The 23293-nt window shown below is 36.6% G+C and overlaps 3 protein-coding genes across 6 annotated transcripts; 1 reads left to right on the top strand and 2 right to left on the bottom strand.

The window, feature by feature from the left end:
* Positions 1 to 760: 760 nt before the first annotated feature.
* Positions 761 to 2675, bottom strand: LOC102217223 (microsomal glutathione S-transferase 3-like). Its single transcript, XM_014475107.2, has 4 exons — positions 2484 to 2675; positions 2263 to 2385; positions 1965 to 2037; positions 761 to 1617 (listed from the first exon to the last, which is right to left on the bottom strand). The coding sequence occupies exons 1-4, from the start codon at positions 2607 to 2609 to the stop codon at positions 1517 to 1519; spliced, it is 423 nt and encodes a 140-aa protein (XP_014330593.1). The 5' UTR covers positions 2610 to 2675; the 3' UTR covers positions 761 to 1516.
* A 2446-nt stretch (positions 2676 to 5121) lies between these two features.
* On the top strand, positions 5122 to 8251 carry rsrp1 (arginine and serine rich protein 1). 4 transcript variants are annotated; one of them, XR_002754511.1, is made up of 6 exons: positions 5123 to 5358; positions 5749 to 6455; positions 6553 to 6728; positions 7101 to 7165; positions 7357 to 7837; positions 7923 to 8251. XR_002754511.1 is itself a non-coding variant. In XM_005815480.2 (5 exons), the coding sequence occupies exons 2-5, from the start codon at positions 5771 to 5773 to the stop codon at positions 8064 to 8066; spliced, it is 1071 nt and encodes a 356-aa protein (XP_005815537.1). In that variant the 5' UTR covers positions 5127 to 5358; positions 5749 to 5770; the 3' UTR covers positions 8067 to 8251. The 4 variants fall into 4 exon arrangements, 1 of the variants encoding a protein (XP_005815537.1); XR_312881.2 differs by having other exon boundaries at positions 5122 to 5358; positions 6553 to 7165; XR_312882.2 differs by having other exon boundaries at positions 7101 to 7837.
* A 1060-nt stretch (positions 8252 to 9311) lies between these two features.
* syf2 (SYF2 pre-mRNA splicing factor) lies at positions 9312 to 16365 on the bottom strand. Its single transcript, XM_005815481.3, has 7 exons — positions 16288 to 16365; positions 15893 to 15991; positions 15586 to 15711; positions 13930 to 14047; positions 12166 to 12256; positions 10797 to 10895; positions 9312 to 9702 (listed from the first exon to the last, which is right to left on the bottom strand). Exons 1-7 carry the CDS (start codon positions 16303 to 16305, stop codon positions 9537 to 9539), a joined length of 717 nt encoding a protein of 238 aa, XP_005815538.1. The 5' UTR covers positions 16306 to 16365; the 3' UTR covers positions 9312 to 9536.
* Between the last annotated feature and the right edge of the window lie 6928 nt (positions 16366 to 23293).

Genomic DNA, 23293 nt, shown 5'->3' with positions numbered 1-23293 from the left:
TAACAGTATTTTTGTTTGAATCATAATCCCAACCTAACCCATATCCCAAATTATTAAAAATGTCTGTTTCATTTGCAAAACCACTGTACCACTGATCTAAAATTATTCTTAGTTTGTTCACTGAATTCAATTGTCATTCTCAGTGAATTACATTATAAACCTACTAACTAGACCATATAGATTGAGTTCAAATCTACTCTGACCCTTAAGATTCCTAAGGAACTGCAAAAATGCTGAAACACTGAGTTCCTTTTATAGCCAAAAGTGCCATTTTGCCTGTCCAGCTAAATAAAATTGGGTAGAGCATCTGTTACCTGACCTAAAAACAGAGTAGCTGTATTTTATTTTGAGTATCCATTATAAGAATTCTTCTGTCATTTTTGAAGGACCACTGCTTTATGGCTATTGTTAGGTTTTAAAGAAGAATATCGCATAAATAAGGAAAAAGCAAAAATCGAAGTTTTTGTATTGAATGTTAATATTTGTGTAAAGATGTGTAAAAATAAAACCACAAGTGGCTATGTCTAATTACCGACTGTTGAAGAAATTAAATGCATTTATTATATGAAACAAACATGAAACCTGCTAAAACCATCATTTGTTAAAATTTGTTGACTCTTTATTATGTATCCAAAGCTATTAAAAGCCATTTTGAAAGGTCCAGAGAGAAACAGGTTGCAGAGTCTGCTTAAAGCAAAGTAAAACCCCACTTGCCAGAGTTGCCATTGATAAATAATACCCGGAAAACGATACATTTTTGTCTGTATTTCAACTTTTTATTTCTTTCCTTTATTGTGCCACTGCAATACATTGTGTTTTTGTTTAATGTTTTCATCATGTAAAACACTTTGAATTGCCTTGTTGGTGAAAGGCAATTCAGTTTAGACAAATAAAATTGTCTTGCCTAAAATAATAGTCACTGCCTGGATTAAAAAAAAATGGAAAAGCATAACAAAAAAGCAAACTTGTAGGCTTCAGAGCAAAGGCTTAAAATTAACTCATCTAAAGGTAGCTAAATATTTAACTAATTTAAATGATTAGGGACATTAGAACAAAAAACATTTGTTTTTATTCTCTTTGACTGAGATGTTATTATTTGAATGACTGAGATCAAAGCATTTTATTGTGAAAAAAAATCATATTCGTTCTGTATGAAACAAACTTGAGGAAGTCAACATAACATTTTCTTCCACATTTAATAAGAACTGTGTCCTCAGAGCAAGATTTGTGACTTAAGCATCATGTGTAAGTCACATAGAGCCATCAACCCTCACTGCTTGGCCCTTTCGCCACTAACACTCTATGAGACTAAAATCCAGTCATCTCTTTCTTTTTCTGATAATCCTTGGCTACATGAAGTATTTTTTTTTAATTAAACAATATTAACAAACCTTAATGTCAAATTACCAACCTATAAAATATATGCTGAAACTAGCACTTACGTATGGAAGTTTATTTCTGATGTTTGCCAGCAATGAGCCATTAAACTCTTTAACTATATGGGTTGAAAACCACCTTAAAAGACTCCCAGCAATTGCAAAGAAATGTATATGGACATAAGGATCACTCCAAAGTATCCAATGTAGCCAAAGGAGCCATTCATCCTCTTCTCTGGTTCTGGGAAGAAAGAAATAAACAAAACATTGTAGAACAATAAGATAAGACAAACTAAAAAGTATTTGTCTTAAGAACATGGTGAGTCAACTGCTGTAGATCCACATGTCTTTAGCAGATGTTCTGATTTTTTTTATGAATAACCTTTTGCCTAGGTGGTATCTTATGTAAATAATTAAACAAAACTAGGTGAGGAGCAACACATTTTGCAAGGCATTAGCTTAGGCGACACCTTCTTCTCATAAAATGAAAAAAGGCAGGTGTATTTGGGGCAATGTTGTAGAAAGGGGACTTGCAAGTATTATCAGTTGAAATCCGTGTACATAACATATCCGAAGTGGGGGTCTTACCTCCAGTGTAGTATCCCCAGGCATAGAAGAACCTACTGGTCACCCAAATAGCACCCAACGCAGATGCAATTAACTAGTAAAACACAGACAATAGAAATCAGAGTCCACATAAGTAATGTAAATAAAATAAATAAATAAATTAGTTAATGACATCTGGAGAAAACACGCCCATCACTGTGACACCATATCTTTCGCAATCGGAGGAATTGCATGATGATTGGCTGCGTGTCGTTCTATGTACATGGAAATGAATACACGAACAAATAACGATTAAGTAAGTATAAAATGATAAAAATACCGGGTACACAAGGGCTGCGATTGTTTGGAAAACGAGCCACTGTGGATACACCTCTAATGTGTTCTGGTGGGCTCTCTGGATGCAGTTGAACATTTGTTCCTTGTCGCTGTACATTGCGGGATACTGTAAAATAAACAAGCAGTTGCATTAAAAAATGTTTTCAAACAAGTTGTAGGCGCATCATAAAGACTTTAGAGACTTCTCAATCTCAATCAAGGTACCTTCACTTTGTATTTCTTCCGGGCCCCGATAACCTTTGCTGCCAAATAACCCAGCATAATCCAGCTGTACAGGTAAATTAATATCACATATCCGTAGGAGGATGGCAGCTTAGCGAGAACGTTCATCTTGGAGCAGTTTATCGCCTGCTTGCAGGTTTCTGGAGACACAGAACAGGAAGTTGGCGAGCGTTCACTCGGTGGTTAAGTCCAAGTGCGTAGCCAAAAGCTGTAGACATAGAAGAGTAGAAGCTGCAACGGGTTCGTTGCGCCATAGAAACCACACGGTCCGCCATATTGTGAGTGGCAACCGCTCCTTGAAGACCATAACCAATATTTGAAAATAAAATACTAAGTATGGCCGTATCTGTATCGTATGGAAAGAAATTGCCTTGCAGCGAGGTTAAATATATGACAAATACACATACCCAGACACTCTACAACAGCATTGCAAACTCAACGTAAAAGCATCGGTAAAATTATCAATTCAAACCACCCAAAATAAAATGATAAAACAATCACCCCCCATATTTTTAATCTTTCTGAGTAATTCTAATAAACCAAAAATGAACAATGCATATAATCATAAAATACGGGCCATATAATTCAGATAATATTAATAAGTTATGCATTTAGTTCATTTATACTTAAAATAATCAATCACCATTTAGTTCATTTGATTCCGCCATTTTGTTTTGTCAACAATAATAATTTAAAAGGTGAAAGTCACAATTTTATATATTTTATATTTGTTTTTCTGAATGTAACTGCTCTTAATATTATACAATAAAAACGGCATAAACTGCAATTTTATAAATATCACGATCAAAACATTTATTTTGTATTTTAATGAATGCCAATATAAACTTTAGTAAAACAAATCAACCCTCAACACGTGACAGTCATTGAACAGCTTTTTTTAACTGTAATATGACAGAATGGAAAACACTTATTCAACTTAATGTTACACTCAGATAATATACACTACTCTACATTTTATTATACAAGAAAAAACAGCAACACGTGTCTAAAAAAGTGTCTTCCACACACACACATACTTGCAAAGGCGAAAGAAGTGTATTCCGAGTATTCATGAGCCATTTACTTTCTCCCAACTGCCCAAATTCTTGTTGCCAAGGTTACCGGAGAAAAATGCGTCAAAGATAGTTTGCTCCCAAGAGCGCTCGCTTTGTCATGTTTACACAAATATGACAAAGATGCCAAATTTTGATCAAATTTCCAAACCAATTTTTTTTTTAGCTATTCTTAGCAGGAATTTAGTCTCACAACTTGTTAGCTATGAACTTATTTTCCAACTTATTATTAATAATAAATTAATAAGTAAACAAAAATAAATAAATAAAAAATACAAATCCCACATTTCACCCACGCTATTTTCAATAGAAATGTATAGATTTTTAATACATAAAACACGCATAATTACATCAAACTTCGAAGTCGTACAAAATTACCTTAACAGTTTTTTTTTATCTCTAATACCCTTTTTTTTTCTAAAAATGACCATCACAAAATGGCGTTGACACAGGACAATCTGTTTTTCCACGTCTACTCAAAGTAAACAGGAGACGTTACATAAAATGTCGCGAGATCGCCTGCAACGTCTGCGATTGAGGGGAAAGGACAATGATTACATTTTCTCCAATGTAACGTCCAAATAGGACAAAGATACGTATAAAACATAACACTGTGTTGGCATGTCATCACAAACCTGATCTGTCACAAAGTACAGAGCTGGGAGATAAAACTGTTATTTCCAGCATCACAAAATTCAAGCATCGACAACAACTAGCTGATATTTTCATGTTATTTTGCAACATAAAGTAAACTGACGCGGTGTTGTTGAAGGGGTTGGCAAAGCGATACTTCTGGAACTGCAGAGAACCTCGTAGCTTTTCTACACTGACCTGCATTTTAAGATGCAACGCAATTTTTGCAAACAAATTATATTGACTTTTTTCATAACTAATACTTAACTGCAAACCGGAGTAAATCTGTTATGAAATGAGTTTAGTATAGCTCTCAAAGTGAGTTGTACTTTGACCTGCAACAGACGAATGATTTAGCATAGAGATGTAGCAGTTAAAAACGTTTAACACAGTGGTGTTACTTTCGGGGTAATCCCAAATAAGTAAAAATGATTGCAAGAAAATTAATTAGTTAGAACACATAATTCAAATAATATAGGCTTTGTTAACCATACGGTTATTACACAATGAACCATATACTCAACTATTGTATACTATGCAGCTAAAAAGGCTGAAATTGTATCTTCACCACTTCTATAAGTTTTATGGATTTATTTCCTAAAACCGCATTATGCTGTGCACTTACATAAGCAAAATGTAACCCGTACTCATCCATTTTACTGAACGGCGGGCCGTTGAAACTGATTCGATTCTTTTGGATAGTTCCGAAACTGGATTTTCTTTTTTAATTCAATCTCAACTTCACAGTCATTTTGAGACAGAAAATAACAAACTTCAAAACATTTCTTGGTGAGCAGATGTATGGCGACTTGAATTTGGAGAACACTGGGCTTCTCCCGATAACTTAGAAGAGTCTTAATAGTGAACTTGTCAAAAACGTCGAATCGGCCGGGCAGCACACGAATGGAAATTTCCCGAGGCTTCTTAAAAGCAGATGTAGCTGCAGCCTCGTCGTCATTCGAGTAACGACGACTGGAGAATCAACGTTGGATGAGACGTTTTGTTCTTTTTTCAGCATTTGGAAACAAGACAATATATTTGATAGCTTTTTAGCTGTTCTTCTACACTCGCGCCTTGTTTAAGTTTTTTCTACATAGCAGCCTTTTCTGTCGACATTTTTATAAGGAGACCAACGAGCTACATTTAAATTGGTAAGACTACAGCAACACGCCTATATTTTCGTTTCTTGGGGGCTTAGTGCTTATAGAGCATTGTTTTTATGTTTTGTGTAGATATTTTCTTTGAAATTAATACAGAAGGGTGGTTGCTGAATCGCCCACAGAATTTATTGTTAGAAGAACTAGCCTGCGAGTCTGGAAATTTCCACAACTCTCCGGTCAGCCGTTGGGAGTTACGCAACGCTACTGCAGTCACTAGGGGGCAGTATTGAGTAGAATTTAGTTACGTCATCCATATTTCTACAGTACTTATTCAAATATCTTTGGTATTTGTATAATAGACTATCTAAACTTAATGAAATCAAGTTACGTTTGCTTTACATCCATACATATAGTAACTTTTTAATTTCCATCTTTTTTCAGCCTTCGGCAGAAAAACTGAGAGATGGCTACACAGGTTGACTCGCACTCTGATATGGCACAGGCTCGCCAGAGCGACGGCATCAATGTGATCTTCGACCAGAAGAGCCCAGGCTCTTCACACTCCCGATCTCGCTCACGATCCGTTAGCAGCTCTGCCAGCAGCCGTTCCACTGGTTCTGACTACAGAGGGCGTAAAAGCCGCCACGGACGCAACAGGTCTTCATCCTCCTCATCTTCATCTTCTTGCAGGAGCGGGTCATCCTCTAGCTCCAGGTCCCGTTCCAGGTCCCGATCCTATCCGCGATGCCACCGACATTCATCCCGCTGTAGATGTGATAACCACCGCAGTTATGGCGTCGACCGCTACCGCTGGTCCCCACCCAGGCGCTACAGGGCACACTCCCGCTCCTTCAGCCGGTCCCCACCCCGCCGCTATAGGGGACGTTCTCGCTCCCACAGCCGATCCCCACTACGCCACTACAGGGCTCATTCCCGCTCCTACTCACGCTCCCCGGTATCAGACAGATATTCCCGCCATCGCAGAAGCTATAGGTCCAGGTCTCGCTCTTGGTCTCCTGCACGCTGGAGTAGGTACAGGAGACCAGCAAGTCAGCTGAGATACAGATACTCTCGATCTCCTTCCATGACCTACAGGGGGCGATCGCGATCCAGGTCATCTGGACGTTCTGTCAGTTTAAGCCTACGTGGTGAGTAGACTTTTTTATTATTTTTTTCTTATTTTGCACAGGTGGTGGATAGTATTGAGTGGATAACTGTCTTCTCTATTTTTATTGTGGTCCACAGACAAAAGGGAACTCCTTGAAGTTGCCAAGGCCAATGCTATGCGAATGCTTGGAGTGGAGAAGCTGGACCTTCCTGAAAGTGTGAAGCCTATCCTGTCAGAGCAGCCAGCAGCCAGAGGTTCTTCACCAGAGCCTGTTACAGGGGTGAGGCATGGCTCCCAAAAGACTCATTTAGAGGTGAGTGTTTTTACTACTGATAAAAAAAATTATGCTGTAGAAGAAATTACCTCCTCAATCACTGAGAAATTCTTTGTAAATTCTATTTTTTTGTAGCTACAGTACATTGCTATTGGCTTGGTGAAAGTTGAATAGAAGTAAATATACATGTTTGTTTTTTTTTGTTTTTTTTTTGTTTTAAAATAAATAAAAGTAGGTTCTTTTAGATTCAAGTTCCTTACATGATTTTTTTTTTCTTGAGAGCACACCAAATGTATTACCTGCTCTTGGTCTAGTTTCTTTTCTTTCTCTTTTGGTTTTATTTCCTGTCTTTTGTTAACCTGACCCATGAGGGAACACACCTGCTCTCTGTATTTATTCCTGTCTTCATAGATAACATGACAGTGGTCTCCTTCACTCATCGGCACCTGGGATTAAAAGGCTGTCATGTGACATGGGTGACAACCATTTGTTTGCGTTGACATGTTCTCTGACTTTAGATGTTGCAGTATGTTTAATATATGGAATAAGCACATACAGTTAACATAGCAATTCACTCTAGATTACATGCATATGCTTATTGCACAAACATGTAAATAATTTAGTTAGGTGTTAGTTCTGTGCCATTACAATGTATTTATGCTTTCAGATGAAATGGGTTATTGTTACTTAGCAGAATCTGCCACTCGCTGAAGGAGCACAGGCGTGTGGACTGCATTATAATGACTATTCCAGTCAAGACAACTCTTCTCCATATCCTAAAGATAAGTTGGTACACAAGATGTGTGCTGAGGGGCTGGGGAACTTGCGTCTTGATCACTGTTCCATCACTCTTCCAGTTTAAACAAACTAAACTTTTTTATTATCATTTTATACAGCTTCAAGGTCTGTCCTTTAGATATAATTTAAGTAATGAAGGGCTGCATGAAAGCTGCAGTTTGAAAGTGCCATATATTAAGTAGAATTGTTTAACTAGATCTTGAAGTCCATCAGTTTGAACTTCAGGTTGAAGCGCAGTTCCTTGCTCATGAGTAACTTGTAATCTGTTTCTCTCCTTGAATTAGGACGAGGCAGAGCCTGGAGTGTCCAGTCCAAGGATAGAAGGCAGGAAAATTGCTTTCAGTGTAAATGTAAGTGACTCAAAAGTGCACACAGAGTCAAAACAATCTGGAATAAAATAGGTGTTTAAAAACTTTCCCCCTTCCCATTTTCTAGAATTCTGTTGCGAAGCCAACAGTGGTGGCTCCATCTCCTGCAAAGGTAACTCCCAGAGTTGACAGCGTTGAAAGCCGGAAGCCTTACGGCCATTGGATTCCCATCAGTTCAGGCCAAAACTCCAGTCCAAACAAACACCCTTAAGCTAGTTCTGTGACTGGGTATATGGACACTGTAAATAATGTACATAGTTTGTGAAATATCAATTTTGTGGTCATTTTCTTTCAGATATTAAAGATGTAAATGGGAAGCTGTGAAGAATTCGTTAAGGTGGGATTATTCCTTCTCCTCTGTATTGTGTATTTATTAATAAAGAATTGAATCAAGAATGATGTCTTTTTCTCTTTGAACATTGACAAAATGGATTTGAGTTGTGACAATGTTGGCAGTGTTACTAACTAGGGTTATCCCTCAATATTTTCTTAAATGTTTGAATAGAAAGAGTTGAGTTTGTTGAATAAATGTGTACAGTAGCAGTTCCTATAAATCCCACATGATGGCACTGTTTTCTTTAAAACCATGAGCAAATATTCTGCCTCTTGACAGATTTAGATCCTAATCAGAAGGGATGTGTGCAATTTAGTTGAAATTGGCTTATGGTTTCCCAGTTCAGTATGATGCATCTCTTCCTTGTTCCTACAAAAATAATAGATAAGTTTGCTGATTTGTATGATCAGGACATCTGTTACATCTTTTAAAATGGGAATAATCAAACTCAGAAGCAGGTGTGCTTGGTTTTGTGGCTGTTTTTCAGCAACCCTGAAGGTTATTGGTGGTAGCCTTGACAGCATCTTGGCACAGGCGCCAGTAAATTAATGCTGAACTGCAAAGCTGTGTAATAAATCATGAGAATTATCACTGTAATAAAATTAATTGCACATTGGAATATCTTACAGCCAGACATGTCCCTGTTCTAACTTGAGCTCAGACAACTGCTTTGATAGAAAATCTACCTCAAGTCTGTCATGATGCTGTTTTTTGTCTAAGTTGGATCAATATTGGAAGTGACACTGAAATGTGCCATAGCAAATGTTTCTCTAACAGTATCCCCAGGTATATCAAACTTGGAGTAAAAACTAAAACCATGCATCTTTATAGAATCTAATAAAAAAACATTTCAGAAAAATACTAAATGAGTGAATTTAACCTCCAAAAAAGGTCCTGCAGAGGGTGCAATGCCACTTCATTTGCAGTTCAGGAATAAGCTTGAATGGGAACCTGTTTGCTCTTTTCAGCCACAGTCACAAGGCTTTCTTGGTCACATCACAGCCCTAGGCAAGTTACTACTGAGATGAAGTTATGATGGTAGTTAATACTTATTTTTAAGCTTAAAATATTTCAATCATAAGACCACACACAGCAAACACAAAAGCCAATAAGCAAGCAGGATTACTGTGTAATTAGACATGGTTTATTAAAAAGGGAGGAGGAATGTCTTTTCTAAGGTTTAATACTGTACAAAGTAACAGAAGACAAAATATTATAAGAGATGCATGTCAGATCAAATCCACCAATCATAGGACTCTTAGATTGCTTAAAAGCATAAGCAAAAAAAAAAAACAAAAAAAAAAACAAGGTATCCAGAAAGAAAAATCACTGAGGTGACGGGACAAACTAGACGGCTGTTCCTCTCTCCAAGTTCTGTTTGATCTCTGCTGTGTATTTGCCATAGAAGCGCTCTGCCTTCTTGTTGAACTTGGCGTTCCTTTCGTTGATGTAGTCGATGTCTGCATCGTCGTTGTACGCCCTGCGCCGGCTGTATTTGGCACGCTTCTCAATCCTGACAATTGCAAAAAAAAAAAACAATCCACGAAGGACTGCATGAGCCAGTGTGGCCCCTATCCATGGCATATCCAATAACAATAATTGTCTGCAAGCAATATTTTTGGGGGCATGCGCTTAAATTTGGTAGGTTGAGTGAGGATGGAAAACCTAACACACACGTACATGCTCCGAGGAAAATACTGTCAATTTGTGAGCTCCTACTCTTGATTCACCATGTCTTCAAAGCATTATTGTGCGTCATCCCTGGCAGCTAAGTCCTTGTCTAATGTTCTACAGTTGCATCTCCAACACAAGTCTAGGACTGTCAAATACAGAACAACTTGGGGAACCACTAGCGATCAAAAGTTAAGGAGCCCAAACATTAAAACTTGAGGCACACCAGAGTACAGGCACTTTTTAAAATAACTTTATATATACACACACAAGGAAAAACTAAAGTATGTATTGAAATGCACATTACAAATTGCTTCACAGAGCAAAATAATAAAATACACCATTACTTGCAAGTTGTAATGATGTAATGCCAATACTAGGTGCAAAAAAACATCTACCTACACTGACAGGCTTGTCAGTGTTGATAGTATAAATGGGGAAATTTATGTATTTCCTCATAAATTTTAAGATTAATTGTTGGGCTGGACCAGGATTTATACCCTGGAGTTGATTTTGTTTCAAATTAGATAGGCTCCGGTCTATCACAGAAGCAGACTTAGATTGCCGACACTTACTGTATCGCCACACTATGTTTGTGGTGTGCTAGTGTGACTCAACTCGCTCTCATTCTGAGATAAATGAAAAACAGGAATTGTTTCAATAGCCTGAGCCAATGATAAGTACCAAAGTTAAGGAAGATTTCCAACATTTGCTTTTCAAAAAGGGGTTTAAGGCTGGGTAACCGGGTATTAACAAGGATTTAGTGTTTCTTCATACTTTTAGCTTCCTATGCCATTCTTCTGCTCCTTTCTAACGAAGATGGATCAGTTGACCTGAGAAAGCTTTCATGTCAGACTGGCACTGGATTAGAAGCTCAAATTATCTAAAGGTCAAGACATAATAGGGAACTTCTATAAATTTACAACTGTGACTTACTGTTTCTCAACATCCTCCACCATGCGGTCAACGCCCTCTTTTGTGGGAACATGGCTGCCGTAGCTCAGGCTATTGGATGTGGGGTAGAAATCCTCACCGCTGTGAAGAAGCACCGGCAAAAGAATTAGAAATACATAACCAAAGATAACCAGCAATTTAACACACTTAAACTGACTTTTCTATTCCACCATTGTGATTTCAAGCATCCAAAGAAGGAAGATGATGCTGCTTCTGGGCATACGTGACAGTGGACTCCTTTGCTAGGGTGCATGTGGTAGCAGTAAAAGGGTAAAAAGCCTCCATGCACCAAAATCCTCTTAACATTAGCATGCATGTCCTGTGCATCTACACTTTAAAAATTGTTATACTGAATTGTGCAACCATGTCAAAATAAAATCCCATTGGCAAATTGAGAAGTGCATGGATGATCATTGACTAAACTCTTTATGAACACATGATGGGTGACTTCTGAGTTGGTTGCGCCGGGCCAATAGCTACAACTCCTCTTTTTTATTTGAGATTTCAGTTATGCCCTTCAATCAACGTCATGATCCTTATTTAGCTTTTTGTCACTCAAATTTTTAATAATAGACATAACTGATGTGATAATGTGAGTTAACAAAGGCTGCTTGAAATGATAACATTATACATTGAATTTGTTTTTTTTTTTTATTTAAAGGTGTTAGGTTTTATGCCAAATCCTTTGGGATGCATCTTTCAAATATCTGTATAAATCATAGGGATCCTTATGATATTTTTTGCCAAATGTGAGACAAGCCTGTCTATTGTTTTTGTTCATCAATGAGTTTCACATTAGAACTCGCGCAAGGATGCCATTTCGGATTAATCTCTTTTTATTGTTGAATCATTAACACTGCAAAAACACAATCTTACAAAGTAGTTGGTCTGGTTTTCAGTGCAAATATCTTTGTACACTTGAAATATGACAAAACTGCCTCAAGAGGCACAGAACTAATCTGCTGGTTCCACTGGCACTTAAAAGAAAACAAAATCATTAAGCAATGGTTTACTTAAAACAAGCTTCTATATCTTGCTGAATAGTTACCTGTGCGTTAGTTTTGTCTTATTTCAAGTGTACTAAGATAATTGTAATAGAAAGTAGACCAAAGATACTTGATAAGATTTTGTGTTTTTGCAGTGTACATAATTTAACGTCAGAGAAGAATATACTGCATTTGGAGGTCTTTTAGCCTGTGGTGTTACCACACATGTTCTATTTAACAAATTTCTTAATTTAACTGGTCCGGCTGTAATCAGTCATTGAGTAAAACTGAACTTGGCATCTCGAAAAATTTTAAATCACATACAAAACTCCATTTTGAACAGCACTGTATTCTTCCACACTTACCTTTCCTCCCTTTGCTTCTCATAGCTTTGCAAATCTGGTCTGATTTGCTTGGTGAGTCTCTGGTACTGTCGGAATTGGGCCTCTGCATAACCTGTAGTCCATTGTGTGTGTGCGTGTGTATTTGAGGGAGATGGCAAGATAAAACCAAAAAAAAAGTTATAATTAGTGGAACAAACAGCAAGCAGGCACGAGGCACAGTAACACAAGCTGCAGCTGGTTAAGCAGGGCCAAAGAGGCATATTTCCTCCTCCCATCATTTCTCTTGAATCCCCTCTGGTGGAGGGAGATTGAGACATTGGATGACAGCCACATTCAGCAGCAAGCTCTTTTCTCTACAGAACAAATTAGGAGACGTATTGCATCTATGTGCTTATATAGAGTACTTGTTGCTTCACAATCTGCCATCATGGAAAACCATACAAAGAGTCAGGATGTTTCTCACTCACACACTGAAGCACAGTGGAAGAACAGACTCCCAGCGCTCTGCTTTTGGAATTGACACACTACATTGCATTACTAATCATTAGAAGAAAAGGGTTCCAAAGCGTGAGAACAGGGTTACCCATGCCCAAAATAAAACTGTTTGATCTAAATGGCATTCCCTAGAATGTTAATTCCAGATATAGTTAAAACACTCATAAGAGGATTCCAGAGTGAATGTAATCTGGAACTGACAGCGATTTTAGTGTGTGACACAATGTTTGGTAATAACATTAGCTGTGAAAGATCCTAAACAGAGATCAGATCAGATAGATAAGACTGTCGCCTGTAGTTCAAACTAAAGTGAATCCCATGAATTGATCATTAAATTGAATATGTGGGTGGTGAGCTGTCTATTTAAAAGATAGAATCTTTGTGGTTCCTTCAAGTTATGGTACCCAATCTTATTAAGACGTGATGGAACATGTGCGGACCCCCCCCGCTCCAAAAAAAACAAACTTATGTGTTCTTTCTCATTTAATATTGCTGCATTATGTATAATTTGACAACCCAATATTGGACAGATTTTCCATTAACTATGACAAAATAGGGTAGAAAAACAGCATTTAACATTATTTGCTAGCCATTCTACCCAGAGCCATCATCAATTATTATTTTTCTGCAGGAGTAATGTTAAGGCATATCTGTTAGACCGTCGTTGGCTTTGAAATCCGGCATTTTCCATGACAGACTATTTGATTTTAAACAACTTTTGTGCCATTTCTTCCTCATTTTTAAACAGGTTAACAGCACTGTAAATAAATGCTTCCTTACTTTCTAACAAGGTCCACAAAGAGGCGCTGTGAGGTGAAAATGTGACTTGTTCACCAAATGGAAGTTTATTCTGATGGCTGGTCCCTATTCAACCGATTCTGTCTATTCCTAATATTAGATATTTCCAATCTGTTAAAGCTATTTTATCTTGATAAAAATTGCTTTTTAAAACATATACATCATTGTCAATGATTTATCTCTGAATAAAGCAGAGGGGAAACATGAAACTGGACACCATAAGTTAGATATAGCATCAGTGTCTTTATCTACTATTATCTGATTAGGTTTGTTGTAGGTAGTATAATCCCAGTGACTACTATGCAACTTGGATCCTGTTGTATTGTGACCACTGAATGCACAAGCTTTTTATTAACACCAAAAGAAATCTGTTTAATTAGTGAAAAGGGTATCTTACTTAATCTTCAAATGGCTGGCTTGTGAGATGTAATGCAGGTGAAACCAAGTGGAACTGAGATGTTTTCTTTCAACGTCTAAGTGAAGCCATCATACCTGCGAATCCTGTGTCCGGATTCTTCTTCTTCTTCTTCCTCTCCCATCGCTCAGCCTCATCAGCAGTGATTTCCAGCAGCTTCACTCTGTGATAGTCTTCACCACGAGTCGCACATTCCTTGAAGGTAAATGTTCAGTCAGAGCTGCACAATATATCAAACCCCAATCTTCTCTGCAATATCAACGTGTGCAATGTCTCAATCACGAAAGATTGCACTGATAGGTGTCATTGAAAGAAACCCCCTAAAACTCTATGATACTTGTCAATAATATAATTAATCAACTTGGAGTTTCATTGTCCTTTATTTCCACATCTGGTATAGATCTCATCTAGCTCTTAGGGCTCAGGGACATTGTGATGATGTAAGGGGAAGTGAGCAGCGATCAAGAAACATTGGTTAATTGCAATGTTGCAATGTTTTCTTGCTATCTTGTGGCCTTTTTAAAACCAAACCAAGTTAGGTACCAGGCCTGCAAAATGTTAACAAAACAATCATCTATATTTTTCAGCAATATTGTGGTTAAAATATCTACTGCCATTAGGCCACATTTTCTTCCCTCTTTTCTTTCTTTTTCCCCATTGTGATGGTAGACGATGGGGTCATCATCTGTCGGAGCAGCTGAACACATCTGACAGATTAAAAGTTATGCTAACCTTTGTTTACTAAGATGTAAATAAGGAGATGACAACAATGGCAGGGTAATTATCATCTAGTTGGGCAAATATATTATTGTCAAGCAGAGTGTCAATGCCTGGCTTCTGAAATATTACAGCTACCAAAAATTGGATTCAAGTAGTCCTTTTTGATAGCAATATTCAATAAATTGTGTACTAAAGTTTTGAAAATAAAAAGGATGAGTTTATTACAAATTCTAAGGCCTTTTAACAAGATGCCAAAGAAAGAGCCAGTCTAGAAAACAACAAAAAAAAACAACAACTGAATAATAAGTATGTTTACAACAATTAAAGTTATTTATTGCCCTTACTTTTTAGGTTCTCTATCATTCTGTACGAATTGCTATACAAATGTTATGATGATTAACATTATGACCGTATTAACTACTTCCATTAAAACAGAAAACCAGCAGGTATCCCTACTGTTGCTACAGTAATTGATTATTACTGATAAAAAGCAGCTGTTTCATGTTATACACTTTAGTTTAAAAGTTTGTGTGAATAACATGATACCATGACATATTTGGTCAAGGAATTCAAACAATGAGAATTTGATTCCAGCTTATGCATAACAACATCAAGAGATGAATCAGCAGAGTAAGAGTGATTTCTTAAATACGCATTTTGGAAACTTCTGTCTCTTTAGTGAAGCAAGAATAAAGAAATGCATCAAAGGCAAGAAGATCAAATTTTGCGATTTTAAAGAATCTTTATCGTGAAAGGCTAACTGGTAACCATCTACTTTAAGGTACAATCAAAAAATTACAAAACACCTGTACATTTCTTGTTCTACCATGATTGAATTCCTGCAATAATAAGTGTGGAAAGAATTATGATGACAGAGTATAAAGACAGAAATAAATAAATCAAGATTTCCTAATATGAAAAGAGTTGCAAACTAACAATAAGGAACTCAAGAGTGAGCCAATATTTTGAACGCAGTACTGTATTACAGACATAGTGGAAAATACAGAAAATACCTTTTTCTTTTCATCTTCAGCAAGCTCCCACTCCAATCTGGATTTTTTAGCTTCCCAGTTTGAAGGAAGTTTCAGCCTTTTATCCTCCTCCACCACCTCCTGATGATTCAGTTTACGAGCCTCATTCTGCATTGGAAATAAGATTTATAGGAAGATATATTTGTTTTATGTTGATGAGGTTCACACAGAGACGCTTAAACGGGTATCTTCATAAGCTATTTGTCATTTACCGAAAAATACAGATGAATCTGGCTAAATGAATGCCAGATTCATTTAGCTCTGCGAAATGAATCTGGCAACAACTCACCCGTTTAAAATGCAACTCCCTGAATTTACGTAGTCTTTCTTCTCTCTTCTCAGAAGTCGTAGTTTCTGTCGGTTCTTCGTCAGTAGCGGCAACTGTGTTCTTAAAAAAGAGAAAAACATCAGGATTTAGACAAAAGGCGACGCAAATCATTCGTTTATTGTGATCAGTCTTTTGAAATTACGGTCTGAATAGCCGAACACAGCTGACAGATTAAAAGTTAGTTAGCATGCAGGCTAGCTACAGTTAGCTTAGCACAACAATACGACATTTTAAACAACAACAATTCAACTAAGCCGATTCACCTCTTATATATACAATCTACTAACAATAACTACCGATTGTCTATTAGTTATACAAATATTTTCCCCATGTCAATAACATTATGATACGACTACCTTACTACAGGACGCCATTGTTGTTCTTCCTTCAAGAAGAAAAAAAAATCGGAAATACGTCAGTGGTACCGGACGTTACGAAAGTATCAAGGGACGCGAAATTAACCATTGAGGAGAAGTAACAATAACACAATTCACTGTTTTATTCACAGTTTTATTCTTTAAAGAAAGAATTTTAGATATATTACAGAGTAATTAAGAAGGCATATTTTTAAACCAATGGTTTATAACAAGCTTAGGTCTAACACGGACAAAAATAGTCTAAATAGAAAAACTACACAGAATTTGAAGGTGTCTCACACAAGCAACTCTAAATCTAATATTAAAACACGGCAATTTTTGCACTAATTAAATTATTTTGTTGTTTCTGCTTTAACTCACTCCACATTCACAATACTGTTCAATTTCTGTTCAGTCATATCAAGACACTAGAAAAGATAAAGAAAAACTCAAAAAACAATTCAGTCCAGTCACACATTCCTATTGATCCTACTTATCAAGCAATTCAGGCTTGATCATTATCTTGTTATTCAAAATGCTTTAAGAAATTTTCTGTCTATTCTATTGACAGTTGTAGTTAGCCTGTTGTCTCTGCATAGAACAATTAGGAAAGGTGTCATTTCCACATTAAAGTTCTTACTTTTGATGGAAACAGAAGATAGAAGTAGCCACCAGGACTTCTTTCTGGTTCATTGGTCTCCACTTCAGTTTCCTGTTGTTTTTGATTGAAGCAAAGATCAATAGGCTGCTATAATGAACCTTCTCTAGCAGTGTGTGCCTATTAGCTTTGAATCACAGGCTACCCTCCAATTATTATGCCTCTGCATTTGCTAGAAAATAAGTAATATATAAAACAGTCATTTGTACATCAGTATTTGACTAAATTGTGCAATATGATCCCATTTTTCATTTCTGCTTTAGAGTTTAGGGTTTAGAACCCCCGATAAGTTTAACACTTGTGGACAATTTGTCAAACTTAACACCTGAAGCTCTGAGTTACAGCCAAAAAGTTGCTATTTTGGATGACCCAATGAGTTCAGTCACTGTACAATGTTAAAATGTAATATTGGTCCTGATGAGACTATGATAAATGTAATCAAATAACTCTCATAAATCAAAAGAAGACATCTACCAACACACATTGTGCAGGTGGCTTTAATCTGCTTGATTAAATACGAGCAGCTGAAGAACAGACTCACATTCAGTATACACGTGGAATATAAAGAAAAAATAAAATGAGGATATCCTCTATTAGCACGGGGACTTTCCGTCACACAAATATTTTTATTGAAATATTTTTCTAAATAAATACAAAAATTAAACCTCAATGCAGACCTTAGGTCTGGACTTTATTTACTTATTTATTTCAAAAACAGACAAAAATAAAAGCAAGAAAGAAGAAAAAAAATTAAAACAAATTATCATACCCAATTGACATGCAATTTTATATTTCCTGTTCGAAAAGAAAGAGCAGTTAGAAGATACAGGATCTTATGATTTCCCGACTCTTTCATACTCACTTACAAACAATTAAATGTCCAAACACCAGATAAACAAAAATTATTCCCACCTTACATGACATTTAAGACTCACATTTTCATCTTTAGATGTACAATTTATTTAAACACTTTTTATATCATCAATAGCATTTATGGTCTTTGAAACACTCATCTTATACAACATATAACATATTTCCCAATAAGCGCCTTTTTAAACAGTTTTTAAGTTGGTTTATAGTTGTACTTTTTTGAACTCATTCAATCCATTCCATACATCTACTCCTTTGATTGGGCCATTCTAACACAGTGATATACTGGGAGCTGTGATAAATGGTCTCTAGTGGAATGGTGTTTAAGTGTTTTTGACAAATTAAATCCTACGATTGATGCACAGTTTCTAGTACATTTGATTTCTTCATAATGTGGTAGCTATCATTTTGCTTTAATGATGGAGCTACAGGTATGTGCATTGATATGTAGAATACTGTATGTTTTGATGTTAACCATTCCTTTGTAACTCTGGCTGAATGTTTAGAATTGTTTTCCTTCTTGAAGTTGAATCTCTGCCCTTGTTTCAACTCTTTTGCAGTTTCTTACCCTATATTTAGTTTAATCCATCTTCCCATCAACTATCTAGCTTCCTTGACCCTGTAGAAATGCCTTCCCATGGCATACTCTTCCACCACCACATTTCATTGTTAGCATGGTTTAATCAGCATGGTGATTTGAAATGTTAGTTTCTACTATACTTAATAAAAAATAAAAAAAAGTTCAATGTTCTCATCTCAATGGAGCACCGTCTTCCACGTTTGCGTGTGTCTTATAAGCGACTTCAGGCAAATTGAAAATGCAACAGCTTTCCTTCAACAATGGATTTTTTCATTCCTCTCTTTCATAAGGTTTCTATCGTCAGAGCCAAGTTATTACACATACAAAATACTGGCAAAGATGTTGTATACTGAAAACAAACAACTATCTGCATTTCATCTAATTTTAGTGAATAGCAAATCAAAAATGAAATGTCACATTTTACAAAAATGTCTTTGTATATAATTTTATACTATCCAGTTTTGCTTTTTAACTTGAAGTTTAGATTGATAGAAATCTTACCAGAATGTTGGAAACTGGAACAACACAGACAGCAATTAAGAATATGGCTTGAGGTTATGAAGTGAGACGCATGAAAGGTCAAGCATAAAGTCATCTGTGTGCCACACAGAGAGACCGTTTAGACTCTCCAAAGCTCCATTATCACGCTTGTTTTTTGGTTGCAAGAAACAGAATCTGCCATATATTACCAGTGAGTTTTATTTTTACCCATGAGGTTACGAGTATCAGACCAGGTTTTTGAACATGGGACCTCTAAACATAATTTTATGAGCTGATCAGAACACAAAAGTAAACACTTTCAAGAGCCATCTGAGCATGTTTGACTTGCCAAAATGGATGTGCTCCCTGTTTGATTGCATTATACTAATAGAGCTCCTTTGGAGGATGTAATTAAGTGGAGTTTATAGTCTTAGATTAAAGCATCCTCTAGATCACAGGCAATGTTAATGGAGTGATGCATTTTCACTGGAAACCAGATGGGAGCACATCACAACAGAGCAAAACATCACTGGGTGCAGTAATGGGCACGGCTATACTATTGCCATGCAAACAGGAAAACATCTCCATAATGAATGACTCTCGCGTAAGAAGGAGAAAAGTGACCGCCGTAAGAAAGAGGATGGGGAAATTCAGCATTTCCTCTGTATTTAAACTCACTTCCAAAACAACAGTGAGAGTGGGGTTTATGACTTTTAAATCTCCTGACATAAATACAGAACAAGCGTGAGAGTTCACAATTCGCTGAGTTATTCTTCCTTTATTGTTTTGTTGGATTCATCTATACACGATCCGCTGGTCTCAAGTATTCTCACATGTTACCCTCCCTTTATTGTGATTTTACTCATTTCCCTGGAAGTTTCTCCAGCATGTTGAGCTTTCTGGAGATCCAGGGCAGAAATAAATGAATCCAAAAAACATGTTGCTGGAAAGAGCCATTCAAAATAAGAGTTAGGAAACAGTTGGTTTTAGTTAAGAACACAACATACACATCAAGTGTGAAATCACATATCAACTTTTGGCTGTCACAGGATCTCACTATGTTCACTGTGATGTTTTTTCTTTTTAGAGAACATCGAAAATAATTTTATCTTTTCTTTTATTTCAATTCAACCTTGTTGAATATTGTGAAGCTCTCAGACTATTGCACAATTCATAAAAAGTTGTGTGTTAATCCATTCTGTGAAATCACAGATCACAATTTCCCCAAAGCACCACATATGTAGCTGCTCCCAAGTATAAGAACCTTGTTTCTCCAACACATGAATAAGATGCAGGTGTCTGTTTGATAGCTAATGATGGCTGAAATATGAACATCTCCTGTAACTTTTTGCAACGTTTACAGGCATAATTTTTAATGACTTATAGCTTATAAAACAAGCAATTTTAATTTAATTTATTTTATTAATTATTAATTTATACTTATTTTATGAAAACACAGCAATTGCGAAATTGTTTTTTCAACATCAGCACAATATAGGCAAAGATTTGTGTACATCTGTAATGGACACACAGATACAGGTTCAAATGAAGGCCGAAGGTCATACCAATCCAATTTCATATTTCATTACGCAGCCTGTCTACTTTGATGCAACCCTGATTTAATTAAGTCCATCACATAAGTAAAATACCATCCCAAGATATTTTTTATGGTGAGCGAAACATGCCCTGGCACATGTAGGCAACCAGCTTCTTTATATAGTATGCCTGAAATACCAAAAAAATTAAAATAAAACAAGAAAACAAAAGGTATACAAAATTACCAGCAATATTTTAATCAATAGCTCCTTCCAGAAAAGAGACACATCTAAACATTGAAGCACTAATCTATGAGAAAGAAAAACAAAGAAGTAATGGCCTTCTTACTGGAGTTATTTAGTTGTCTAAGTTAAGTTTTGGGAACACTCACCCACCGTGTCACATTTTTACAATATTTCATGTATGTATAAATGATCATCAAGAACACAAACTACGTGCAAGAATTCTTTTCCTATTCAGCAGTGTTGCATTAAATGTCCAGGTAGTGTAGAATACATTTGTCAATTCCTTGTCATGAGCTTATAAAAATATCTTTGGTCTCAAAATACACAGATTTGCTTTTAATTTGAAATCCAAACTGAAAGTTTGACAGGGAAATGCAGGGATCTCAGTGCTGTTGTCATTTCCATTTAAAGCACACTGAACTACGGTACAACAAGGATCTCACATATGTCAGGGCCACCCAAAAATGCTGAACAGTCACTCTTTAATATTAACTTTTCCATTCAAGCAAATCAGCCCTGAAACGGAGTAACATTATATCTGCAAATAAATTGCACTTTGGGGGCAGATTTATAAATTTGAAGCAGACCTCACGGTGCTTTGTGACGGCCTTTCATTAATCAACCCAGACATGATTGTAGTTTAGCTTTCTACATACTGTGAATGAAATACCATACGTTTCTTTAATGTACACAGACATGAGTTTGGCTGGAGTCGTTATCTTACTCTTTTAATAAGAGTTCCTCCATTGTAGATAGCACACATGGGGGCAGGGCCTTGTGCTCTGCAGGCAGCTGCTCCACATCTGGAACTTAATATAAACATCATGGCCAATAAAATCATTCCATTTCCTTAATTACTATTCCTGTCATTTCCGCACTAAATGAAAAGTTATTAATTCAGGGCCAACACAAACAGGCTTCTCCAGAACGAGGAGCTGCTCCTGAAGCGCTGCCACCCCGACTACACGCCGCCGTCACTGGACTGAAACCACAAGCTCCTGCCTCTCTTTTGGCAGCGTGGGTGCATGTGTGTAGGTGAGTGTGTGTGGCGCATAGAACAGAGGCCAGGACGACCCAACATGATCGGAAAACATGGCGCCTTGTTTTCCGTCGCTTACAAATGTCCAGAGCGGTGCCAGCAAAATCATGACAGGCAGACAGCTTCATGTACACTCTCCTCCTTTCATCTCTGCTTTGCCTTGTGTTTGACACGTGTGTATCAACACCCAGTTTATCCACGCTCTGTGACATGCCTCTTATTCACGTTTTTCACAGAAGGCCGTTGAAATAACATGCAGTGTGATGATAACTATTTAAGGAGTATTCTTGGAAAGCAATTTCAAGAGGTCAAATGTCGCCTTGCAAATTTTCTTCCGAGGCATTCCCCACAGCTTGCCATGGGGAAAGTACGTATTGAATATGTCAACACTTTTTCCCAGTAAATATATTTCTAAGGGCTCTATTGATGTGAAATTTACACCAGATGTAGATAACAACACAAGAAGTTCTCACATACAAAGAAATCAACACAAATGAGTCAGTAAACTATGTTATGTGTAGTAAAATGGAGTGATGCAGATAATGAGTATTGGGCACACTTTCTAAAACCCATTAAATACTTAGCAGAAAAAAACCCTTTCCTGTATAGTTGCATTCATAGCTCAGCATTGAACAACAATGTTAAATTTAAGAAGCCAATCGATGCCACTGCCTTAGGTAGCTAACCTAAAGCCTGTGGATTCTGTGGAACTTTGGATTTATTTATTATTCACAACAGATTTTGAATCTAATCATTGAGGAATATAAATAGCTGAATGGCCATGCTCTAATGTAGCATTCAAGTGTACCTCTTCAGCTTTATTGCGGATTTCAGCCTTGAGGTCTACTGAATAGCTGGACTATAGTGAAGCTCAGAGGAGAAATGTTTGCTTCATCACTCTGAAATTTTTTTAAATTAATCTGAGTTGCTCAACATTTAATTTCCTTTTGGGATCAACGAAGTATTTTTGTATTTGAAATGATTAACAAATAACTGATATTTAATGTGCTGTGCCCCAAGAGCGATTGTGGTTAAGTATACTACTTTTTTTTATGGAGAAATTGTTTCTGGTAATTCCAAGTGTTTCTAAAAATCTCTTCTGATTATTCTTTTCACTTCTATCAGAAATCTTATGAGGAGGTCGGGGTTCTGTTTATGTTGAAATAATATTCTTTTCCATTTTCAGATTATGAGAAGTTGAGAAGTATATCTGTAACTAATATGATAAGTATGTTTTTCAAATTTAAGGTTGCAAAAGGCTTAAGTGATTACTGTATTTGTACCCATCATGACCGAATTATTTTACAATACCTTCACACTGTGAAACCGTTTTGCAGGTCTTCACTTAGGACTGAACAGGGTGACGTTAAATTGCATTGATAAGGAGCAGGATTAATTTCTGCATTTCAAGTGCCTGATTACAACTCCTTCTTTATGTGTTCAATTCTTATTCCATGTGTTATTCTATCTTATTACATATAAGGTAATTTATAGACTAATCTGTTATTATTTTTTAAGTGTAGATAGGTATGCCTGTTGTAAATAGCTGTGAATTTTATATTTATATCCTCTTTATAAGCATTCAAATGCTTGTAAAG

Source organism: Xiphophorus maculatus, chromosome 19 (genome assembly GCF_002775205.1).
Source record: "Xiphophorus maculatus strain JP 163 A chromosome 19, X_maculatus-5.0-male, whole genome shotgun sequence".
Classification (NCBI taxonomy): Eukaryota; Metazoa; Chordata; class Actinopteri; order Cyprinodontiformes; family Poeciliidae; genus Xiphophorus; species Xiphophorus maculatus.
The sequence above is the reverse complement of the archived record's forward strand: the minus strand, read 5'-3'. Positions and strand labels throughout refer to the sequence as shown.